At 33.8% G+C, this 12,048-nt stretch overlaps 1 protein-coding gene across 2 annotated transcripts in view; it reads right to left on the bottom strand.

Moving 5' to 3' along the window:
- Btk (tyrosine-protein kinase Btk29A) overlaps positions 1-12,048 on the bottom strand; it is a 131,502-nt gene that overhangs the window by 103,162 nt on the left and 16,292 nt on the right. For both annotated transcript variants that reach the window (XM_089631560.1, XM_089631561.1), the window contains exon 3: positions 9,603-9,864. In XM_089631560.1, the coding sequence (XP_089487686.1) occupies positions 9,603-9,864 (262 nt within the window). The remainder of the gene's footprint in view (positions 1-9,602; positions 9,865-12,048) is intronic.

Genomic DNA, 12,048 nt, shown 5'->3' with positions numbered 1-12,048 from the left:
TTTACTTTGTTTTTTTTACAGCTTCCACCTTCTCCCATATGAACTAGACACCGTCGCACCACCCACACATAAATTCTGATAAAACCAAGTATAGATATTGATTTAACGATAGGAATATCAAAGAAAACGTGGCACCGTTGCTAGCCGCTATTTCGATATTAATGATTTCTCTAACTACCACCTACACACTGAAGATTGGCTAGATTTTTCCAAAAAAAACGGACATTTCTTATATTCGTGGATTTTATTTGAGCTCCCATAAATACCTACCACCCAAATTAAATGACATAACGGATTACAGTTTGACGTAGTTAACTTTGCAGGCGACAAAAGGCAAGTATAATTTTTTTGATGTGAAACATATTTTGGCATGCCTAGGGAGGTAAGCGTGGCAAGATGGGACGACGCTCTAACGACCGTTCATTCGGCCAGCCTCGTGACTTGTCGGGTCTTTCCGCACGGCAGTTAAAACTTTGTATGCTACATTTCATTCCATTCTCACTAAAAATGGCAATGGATATATTCTACTCGTAAATGATGGATACTTTTAAATTTTTTTATATTTTTCTTTCGGCATATTTTTAAAATAATAAAAGAATTGTGTTACTATCTAAAATGTAGAGACATAAATAATAAATAATTCTCATTCATTTTCACTTCCTTCGATAAAAATCAATTTCGATGTTTCACATCTTCCAGGCATCACGCAACTTTTTTTAAAAAGCTTTCCCGGGTCACGAATAACCTGTAATAACCATTTGAAAATATATTTCATTTATTAGTAAAACGCCTATTGGGATTTTAGGTACATACACATTTTTTTTATTTAAAAAATTACAAGAAAATAATAGTTATAATAACCTTATTCCTCAATCATAATAACAAACTGATACAGTTAAATTTTACATTAAATCCACACAGGATTGGGGATGCTGTATAAAGGGTTTTTTGGGCGAGAGGAAGAAGTGAACATGTTGTAAGAGGGAGGAAACACCGAGACCGGCAAATCGTTCCACAGCTGAGAAGCGACCCGTCAACCGTGTCAATGACTCTAGTTCCTCGGAGCATCTTCCATTGCAATACCGGTAGAACAAGGACATTATAAGCTGTCGTAGATGTCCCTTAGATTAAATATACCATTCCTCAGAGAAAGTCCAGTTATATTCAATTTTTCAATTAAGTCCTAAATTCTGTATTTAAATTTCGCCAATAAACAGTTACATAATGTTAATTAAGTGTTAATCTCAAGTGACCTACCAGGTAAGCATTGTACTGTATATTTTCTCCATAAATAGTTAAGAAATAACATAGATCACTGTAGAAATGTATTATAAGTTTGTATAGCGCCCTTGAGGCGATTTTGCACAAAAACGGCACTATACAAGTCATCCAATTATTATTATTATTATAACTACCTGACGACTGTGCCCTAAAGATTGCAATCAATATATCAAGATAGGGGAATTAATTAAACGGACCGCCCGTTTCTGCACAGAGTCAAGGGTTTTTCAGGTATTTTGGGGCTCCATACCAGAGGTGGCTGCCAAATTCAACAGTGGGGTGCACTTGCAATTTGTACAGGGTCAGCAGATAAGAGAGATAGACAGAGTGCAAAATGGACTAGAACCTCGTCAGTGGCACATTTGTTTCCAATAAAATTTATCTGGAAGACTCTTCTAGTTTTCTTCTTTATTCTATAGCTGACGACGTGCAATAACTCTATGATGGCATTTTAATTTATCATTACAAATAAACAAGTAGGTATCTATTATTTTTAAAATAATAATTATAAAAATAAATTATAGTTAGTAATTTATCTAAATAAAGTGCAGTATTTTTCTCTTGTATCCCCAATATACACTCAAAGTTAAGCGTGTCAAGCTGAACACTTTCAGACAAAACAAAAAGCTGTGAGAACCCACACCACGACTGTATATATTTACATCTTCAAGATTTCTATTAACCCCTCCAGAGTTTTAGGGGCATATATGACCGGGCGTACATATTTTATAAAAGTATTTTTTTCTATCATGCGGAAACACGTTATGTTTTAGAAGTCAGGAAGAGAAATAATAATTCTTTCCAGTTTGCATCGAATATTTAACTAGATGCCATTAATAAAATACTAAAAATAGCCAAATGAATAATTCATATTTCAGGTCTCTAATCGTAACAATCGGTTTAAATTTAAAAAAAAATCTTATATTTAATTACATGAACGAGATAAAAGTAAAGTTACAGTTTTCCTTCAAATTTCCCAAACTATACGAATGTGTTTTCGAAGTATTGAGTTCTCTCAATTTTTCTACGATTAGAGTAAAGAATTAAGTAAAACTGTGGTTAGCATTTTCGACAACACTTTACACGTTTGTTTTAAAAAAAATATATTTAGAAATATTCATGTTTATTTTAAATACGTACACCGGATAGATAATTTCATCTAGTTTTTGAAACAGTATTTGTTTGTAAAAATAAGATGTGTATTGAAATACACAAAAAACATTGCAAAGTGAACAAAAGTGTTGAAAGTACGAAAGATTTTCCTATTCCCTTCCAAAGCGAACCAATTTCATTGGATACTTGCAGTAAAAACGTCTGGGAAAGTTTACAAAGTTTCTTCACACTGTGTGCTTTCTCGCAAATGAAGGTTACTGAACGCGATTCGAAACAAAATATATGATCTTTTATCGGAATTCATTTAAATGCAGCATTTTATGACGATTATAAAACGTTCGGAATAAATGGGAAAATTCTATAGAAATTCTATCAGAGCACTTTACTTGGAAGTAATAAAATAAATAGCATCTACAAACAAACAATACTAAACTTACTCATTTTGGTTATCGGTGTATGGGTGTATGGATACATCCGTTATTTAAAATTGTATTTAAGATTATTCAAGTTCAATAAACTTTAATAATTTTATTGAACTGTAACTGGAAAGTATAAATCATATCATACAAGCGAAAAAGTGGATACCAAAATTTATTAATTGATAATTCATTATTTGAAATGTATATTTGTTTTGTTTAAATGTTTGACAGATTTACCTGGCAGGTCAACTCAGATAGACACTTTTAAACTTATTGTTACGAGAAAGTTTAATAAGATAGACAGACAGACGTGGGTACCAAAATTATGTTATCAATTGATAACTCTTTATTTGAAATGTATATTTGTTTTGTTTAAATGTTTGACAGATTTACCTGGCAGGTCAACTCAGATACACACTTTTAAACTGATTGTTACGAGAAAGTTTAATAAGATAGACAGACAGACGTGGGTACCAAAATTATGTTATCAATTGATAACTCTTTATTTGAAATGTATATTTGTTTTGTTTAAATATTTGACAGATTTACCTGGCAGGTCAACTCAGATAGACACACTTTTAAACTGATTGTTACGAGAAAGTTTAATAAGATAGACAGACAGACGTGGGTCCCAAAATTATGTTATCAATTGATAACTCTTTATTTAAAATGTATATTTGTTTTGTTTAAATGTTTGACAGATTTACCTGGCTGGTCAACTCAGATAAACACACTTTTACTAGAACGTTTAATAAGATAGACAGACAGACAGGCAGACAGACCACACTTTGAGACCACCTGATGGGAACTTTTGTTTTTTTTTTTTAATTCTTCACAATACGAGAGAAGAATCCGAAAATTTCGTCTGAAAGCCGAGGAGTAACAACTAGTTACAGATAAATACGAATAAAATAAATAAATATCATTCAAGCCGAATGAATCATTCGCTCGTCAAATTTATATTTCCAAACGAATAAATGACATGAAACAAGATGACTGTATAGTTTCATAAATCACAAACTCACTCAATTCTAAAAACAGTTCACAGACCGAAAGCTGATTGTGGAAACTCATTCGGAAAATATGTTTTCCAACGTTTTGAATTAATGAAGGGTGTCTCGTGTTTGCCGATACAATTAAAGCCAGAATACCTAGGCGCGCGGAGCAGGGGGAAGTATCGAGGCGAACAGGAAATTAGAAATTATAGGGGGCTGAACCGCGGTAACAAGGATCACTTTCGCCTGCCGGGCGAGCGAGTGACTAAACAAGAATGACGAACTAACTCGTCGAGTTAATAAATCTTCCTCGACAGATTCGTAGGGGTGGTGTTTAGTCACTATTGGAATTGCGGAAAGATACATTTAATAATTCAAAAAAGAGACATACAAAATGGATGAGGCTTTCCCAATTACATCGACATACGGAAGTGCAGGTCTTAAACAAATATGGCTATCGACTACCAAATAACAAGAATCGAAAATCAGGTAATACAAATTATGTTAAGTTGGTTCGTTTGTTATTTTTCTTCACTTTTCTTCAATTTTCTGTTTTGTTATGGAACCGTCATACTGTGGTCACCGGATAATACCCAAATCTTAATATTATTTATTACACGATGGAACCAGCGCGACTCTATAAGATAAGGGGGATTTAGACAGAGATTGATAACGACGGAGATTGGTGCCGACGCCTTCTGAGAAACGGATAAGACGCAATTCGAGAGACTTATCGAGTTTAAACGAAAGCCGGAAGTCTGAAAGGAAGTTCAATATAACCTGACTTCCGCGAAAAAACGTAAATCAAGAATAATGAGACACAAAGGAAGGACTTTTTCCTCTTCAAGTCATATCTTATTATTTTGACTACTAGTTGTTAACAGCGAATAATCAAGGGATGTAACTTGACTTGCCAAGGTGAAAACTAATACATTTTATTTCTACAGAATGAAATAAATATTATCCACACATTTTTTTTAATTTTTTTTTTTAAATCGTCCCGTTAGAAATATTATATGTAGGAAGATAATTAATCGCTTGTTTGTATTTGAAAAGTTAATTTTTATAACTTTCTTAACGAATGGAGCAGTTTTGAAAATAACACACTCGTACGAATAAGGAAATATCGCCCAATTCAAAAGAAATATTTCATGTTTTGAAACAGTGTCGAATTTTCAAATATTTGTCATAAATCAAACATACTGATGTTTTTTTTCTGTTATCAGTATAAATCTTTTTTTTAATCTCTAAATACTATGAAACAAAGTCGCTATCCGCGTCTGTCTGTTTGTACGCTTAGTTAAGCAATCATTTAGAGAATTTCTCCCGGAAGGTTTACATATACAGGGTTTTCCAATAAGAGGTGTTATTTTGAATAGCCCGCTATTTCGGTAGATGTTACTTTTGAAGCTGTCATTTTTGACATTTGACAAGTAGAAACAACGCCATTAATAAAAATGGAACGATACACGCTTCAACAACGCATTGAAATTATTAGAATTTACTTAAGTGAATCAAATGCAAATCATCTTGAGTGATGAGGCCCATTTCCATCTCAGTGGCTTCGTCAACAAGCAAAATTGTCGCATTTGGGGCTCGGAAAACCTAAGATTTATTGTTGAAAAGCCTCTCTATCCTCGTGACTGTTTGGTGCGGTTTATGGTCCGGCGGAGTCATTGGACCTTACTTTTTCGAAAATGAGGCTGGAGTAACAGTTACGGTGAATGGATTGCGCTATCGAGAGATGATTAATGATTTTTTATGGCCGAAATTGGATGGAATTGATCTGGACAGCGTTTACTTTCAACAAGACGGCGCTACGTGCCACACAAGCAACGAAACCATTGATCTTTTACGATTGGATATCAAAATAACACATCTTATTGGAAAACCCAGTATAATACATGCATATTATATTTACAAAAAGTAGAGATAAGTCGAAGTTTTGTAATCAAGTCGTAAAAAAAATCGGGCGCTTACATTGCTAACGCTGGCTAAACCTTATGATTAACATTACTACGGAATTGTAAATCTTAAAAAGGCATACAGAAAAGTCCGTATATGTATAGCTCCTAAGGATAACCCCCCGCCGGGTACAAGACAGCTAGTTATTTATAAAAGAATACTTATTAAAATAAAATTATATAACATTTGTAATGTTTGAAAAGAAACATATCCAACAATAACGGCGAAATTAGATAAATAGCAGATGTGGTCTTTTTACATAACGAAGTTAATTCAGTTATTTTAACTTAAAATCACGATTTTCGCACATGTGGTTCTTTTGAATTACATAAGCGCTAAATTGTTCAATAAAGCAGGAATTAGTGTCTTACTAACGATGATCTCTGGTGTCATGAAAAGGGCACACTCATTTCTAGGTCAACAGACCTATTTGATCGGAACGTCGAATATAGGTACCTACTAACGTGCTAACTATGAAAATATGGTTTGCAACTCTGTACCCAAGAAGCATACGGATGCAACTCCAAATATTACACGAAATGTTCAGGAGAGACGAAAACCTATGTGTTCTTAGCAAATTCTCAGTAGTCCGGCAAATATTTTGATATATAATTGAAAAAAAGACAATAATTATTTTAATTATGAATAAAATAATAAGAGATTTTCTAAAAACACAAAGGTTCAGCACTCCTGAACAGTTCCAGTCTTCCTTATAAAGATTCCCTAATACGCCGCAGAAGCGCTGGTATAGCTATACGATGAGAAGGGCCGTTTACTACTTGAGTTAAAAGATTTACTAATAATAATAGTCAAGCAAGATTTGTTTAGACTGGCACCACTTTGTTCCAATCCTCAAAAACACGGTCATTTTTGCATTTCGCGTTTAGATGCTAACTTCACGTTTCTTCAGATGACATTCGCGATGTCATCGACACGGTCTGCTTTGAATTGCTTGGAAATTTGGCCAATTTGATTATGCGTTCCGTATTTGCTGTAGTAAATCGATATTTTGATTCAAACTATTCCACTGATAGTGCTGCTAATGGGTATTACTGCTTTTTACATTTCCATTGCGTGACCGATCGTTATTTGTCAAATCAACCAGATTTTAACAAAGTCCGCGACCTGCGTCTCAATACCATAGTAATACGTCCCTAATCTTGGGGGCCGGGTGGTTTATAAATCTGTCAGCCACTAATACTGCGGCATTACGACCGGTATAGGCAGTAAGAATGCGCGTGATTATGTGACACCTTTTATACTAACCTGTTCTTATCCTCCGTTTTATCTATTATGAGTAAAACGGTTCGTGTTTTGGAGTTGCATTCGTATGCTTCTCGGGTACAGAACTTTATTGTTCTGTTTGGTGAGGCAGGTTAGTTAATAAGTATTTCATTTCGATAAATTCGATAGGTACATTTTTTGAAAAATTGTAAGTCTATTTAAAATTTGTCCGGAGCTCTTTATATCTAGATCTAAATATACTTTGTACACATCTTTCATCCTTTCTGGTAGTAATTAGGTTTCGAAGTAAAGATATCATTGTAATCGGTAGGTACCGAGTTTTTAGTAATAGCGTTAATTAAGTATAGTCGGATGGCAACATTAAAGTTTTATTCAACGGAAATAGTGGGCGATGGCGTAGGAATCGTTTGGGGTTGATAGGAAAATACTCAAGTTTCAAGATGGTCAAAACAACGTGCGTCAGAGCTCAAAGATAAAAAATAAAGCAATCTTATTCAAGATTTTATAAATAGATATAATTAGAACTAACTTAAAATAGCATATAAGTCTGGTTAATTTACGTAGAGTAAAGGGTAAAGGTAATACAGTCATATATTTTTCAATCCAGTGAGCTTTCGGTGTTGTACACATAAAGCTTCGTTATTTTTGTTGTTTCTCTTTCTCAATTCAGCACAGTAAATTATAAAAAATAACTTTTCAAATCTAAACAAGCGATTAATTATCTACCTATAACATAACTTATATAATATTTAAGTGAGACAAAGATGGCAGAGTTTTTAGAGAAAAATATATATTAGTGTTCTTAAATCTGCTTGCATCTCACATGACAGCATAATAATATAATAATTCCTCGATGACAATAATAACGTAGAAAGGTTTTCTTATATCTATAGTTGCTCCACATTTAGATTATTACTCTACTATGTTATATTTGGCCAATGAAAAAAAATTGAACGAAATAGATGTTATACAGAATAGAGCTATGAGATGTAAACTGGGAAACATTAATCAAATGAGAGAGCAGCTAAATTGGAATCCAATAAAAAAGACTGTGATTTAATGCGTTAATTTTTGTACATAAAGTCATGAACAACCAAATGCCAAAATATTTTAAGGATGAAATTGTTTTTAATAGACGAGTTCATAAGTAAGAAACCAGAAAAGTAAACAGAATTAGATTGCCACATATGAAGAAATCAAAATCACGGAACTGCCTAATATACAAAGGACTAAAGATGTATGATGAAATGCCTGAAAGTTTGAAGAATGAATGTATTTAAAAATTAATGTTATGTTTATTATAAAAATATTTAAAGTTACAATAAGAAATATTATCTTGTTTATATTCAAATGTTGTATAAACTAACACAATAAATATATATTTTTAAATGAATGTTAGAAACATTGGTGATATTTTTAAATACTAATAATTATTATTTTGATGTAACTTAACTGCTTATCTATTTGTAAAAAATCTGTTTCGAGTATAGAAATAAAAAAAGTTCGTAAAAAAAAAAATTTTATGGAATTTATAAAGATGAATTAATAAAAAAAAAGCTTACAATGTTACGATAAAATAAAAATGCCTATGTGATTTAAATAATTTATTTTTTGTGTTTTATGCCGTGTAATCATGCTAGTACTGTTGGCCGTGAAAATCTCAAATCATACAAGAAAGTACCCAATATGTAACCCAAGAAATTAATAAGCAAACCTGTGCGAAATTTAAAGTAGTTTTTACTTGATATCTTCACAAATTATTAAAAAAAACATGTCATTAAATCCAGTTTTGCATATTCTTAAAACATGGATTTATTTTCGTGATAATTTTTGACGTACCGACGAACAAAAATTATAACTTATTATTTTTTTTGGTAAACTAATGTTTAAGACAAGATTTTTTATGCATAGCACAAAGGGTAACAATTATTTTACAAGCAATAATTATTAGCCTGAAACACTCATCCACATTGAAAAATCTCCTGATAAAAGATACATGACGCCAACGTGACGTGTATGTGTGGATGAGTGTTTCAGGCTAATAATTATTGCTTATAAAATAATTGTTAAAAATTATAACTTTGCTTATAAGTTCGCTCCTGCAAAGATATAGATTTTAAGGGTTATTACGTGGGGTATATCTGTGTTTGCATACTACCGTGTTGAATGTCTTTTAATTTTAACGCACGTTACCGTAATAATTTTATTTATTTTTTATTTTATAAAGTTTTTTACGTGTATTTATCGACATCTGTCTCACTAGGGTACACCTGTGTCGAGACAGACGTATTCAGATACTTAAAGAATATTTACATGCATGACTAAATCAAAATACAAATTACAAAGTTGTATACATTTTAAACTATGGAGTCAATAGATAGATTAAAGGTGAAATATGTGAGAACTGTCAAAATATGCGGTAAATGGTCACGCCAACAAGCGTCGAAATAGTGACTTTTACCCCTGATTTCAATAGCCAGTTAGTTAAGAGATTCTTGCATCGGTGACCGGATAAAATAGAAAAATGATAAAAGAACCAGTTCTGTTTAGTGATGGAACCAAATAAAGCACCAAGTTGTCTTACCTGCGCGGATAGCAGCGATCCACTCTGTCTTATCCTGCTCTCTGGCGGCGATGAGATATAATGTGTACTGCTGACCTTGGTCCGCGCGGTAGCCGACCTGGAAGGGGAAGCCCTGGGGGTGCTCCGGAGGTGGGGCGGGCTGCGCGGGTTCCGCGGGCGGGGTGCTGCCGCCCCCGGGTGCAGGCGGGCCGCTCGCGCAGAGGGCGGCTGACTCGACCACCTGCACGCGCCCTACCTCGATGCGGCCGCGCTCTTTTCGTTTCTAAAAGAGAATGCAATCGTCGTTAGAAACATCATCGAAATCAATATAAGAAAGAACCAAATCACCAAAGTTAAATACAACTACACATGTGTGACCAAATGGACTTAACACACAGACATAGGAATTAATAGACGAGAAGATAATGGCGAGGGGTAAAATCAACTGTTGAAGAACGAAGGGCGTAAGGCTGACTGTGATTCGTCAATAAATCAATCTGACAGTAAATAGGCATCTCGCATTATAATATCACCATTTACTTCTTAAAAGTAAAATCTGCTTTTGAATGAATAGACATTTTTACATGGGAGCGCAAATTACTCGCCACGTTATGAACAAATTTGCGAAGTCCAAATTCGGCAAAAAATTCGGTTCTATTTTCAGAGTCGAATATTTCGTTTAAGTATTTAGTTAAGACACTTTTATAAATGTTCATAATTTACTTCCCAGCAACCAACCAGCTTTGTGTTTCGCGTCCAGACGTTTCTCGATGTGATAGTATATGTTTCTAAAACTGATCTATATTATACGATGTGAATATGCTTAAAATAAAGTAAAATAATGCTTATATGTATATGGAATGTAATACGACAATTGGGTTTATTTTCTTTTTCACATCTATTTTTACAAGTTTTCATAGTACAAGTCAACATTTTGCCGTGTTATTTCGTAAAATGAACCGATGATGCCTCGACCATAGTTCGCACAAGAATGATGACGTCACGTTTTCAAATTTCACTTGAGGCCATACGCGAGCACAGCCGGCTCCAATGGAACCGGTATGGGGAGTGGGGATAATACGCTTTTAATCACTTAGGGCAGGTCTACTAATATTCATATGTCTATGACTTAACATCAGTAAAATCTGACTCTATGGTCTGCCTACGAACACACAAAGCAAGCCTAAAGACTTAATGACCATTCCCATACAAATTTTCCTATAGAATAATTAGGTGTGCAATGTGCAAGCCTTCAACAAATATCGTGTCTAGTGCTTTTGTAGACCTTCATAAACGTAAATTCTTCTTCTTGAGTGGGTTTCTCATTGCCCTGAGCATCTTGACCCCCATTACAATTTAAACATAAATGGTATTAAAAATACTAAAAGATTTCACAAAGTAATTACTTAATTGAATTCACGCAGTTTGAAAATGCTTCGGGAAGGCTCAACAGCCGATGTTTCCCATTCAATGGTATACGGTAATACGATGAAGCTCAAACAACGATTTTCATAGCGAAATATTATCATAAATTCGTGTTGTCGCTTCCACAGAGATGTCTAAGCATCAAATTTAAATGTATCTTAACAGATACCAACAACTATGTTCGATTCAGCATGCCAGAAAGCAGGCACAATGCGGTTCTGATACCAGGCCTGATGTATGACAGTAAGTATATTTGCACCACGTTCCAGAGTGGAATATACAATGAATATCACCCTGGTGTAAGATCACCATTCGGTATTGAACCGTTGCTTGAAATGGCTTTAGCCGTGTTTAGTGACCAGACTTGATTAGCTTCCCCACTACCTTCAGCCATCACAACATACCTATATTGGGGATGCCATAGTCTCCTTGGCTCCATACGATTGGGAGGAGTTGGGACTCTTGTGCAGTATTAACATAAATAAGTAAAGCATGCAACTGGCAAAGGAATAAAGTTAACTGAATTCAATAGATAAAATAAGATCCCTCCGACATTGCACGGTAAAATCAATGCAATTAAAAATGATGAGTCCAGAAAACAAAATGGATAAAATATTATGACGTGAGATTTGGTGGAAGAATAAATCGGCACTTCCCAATAAAACATGGAATACGTCGGGTCATGTATGAAATGGTATGTGCAAAAGTGGACGTAAACTTCGCTTACTATACAAAAAAATAAATAGTTATCATAATTAACGTATGTATGTATTTGTTTATTGTGAAAAAACGGTGAATCTAATTAGATCGCATCAGAAAATTATAATTTATAACATTACATTTATTATTATATCAGTTGAGACGCAGCATTTCGACAAAAAATATATTTATTGCATTATTGAAATCACTGAAATTTAAGGCGATGCCATACGTAGTAATGCAAAATCATGTGTTTTTGGTTTGAAAATTTGGTCGTCTAGATATGTTTAAGATGCTTTAATTAAATACTGCGAGTAGAATACATCTTGACCTTTGAAATAAT

This window comes from Hesperophylax consimilis, chromosome 5 (genome assembly GCF_061612785.1).
Source record: "Hesperophylax consimilis isolate HC1 chromosome 5, BYU_Hcon_1.0, whole genome shotgun sequence".
Lineage (NCBI taxonomy): Eukaryota > Metazoa > Arthropoda > Insecta > Trichoptera > Limnephilidae > Hesperophylax > Hesperophylax consimilis.
This window is presented reverse-complemented; position numbering and strand designations above follow the sequence as displayed.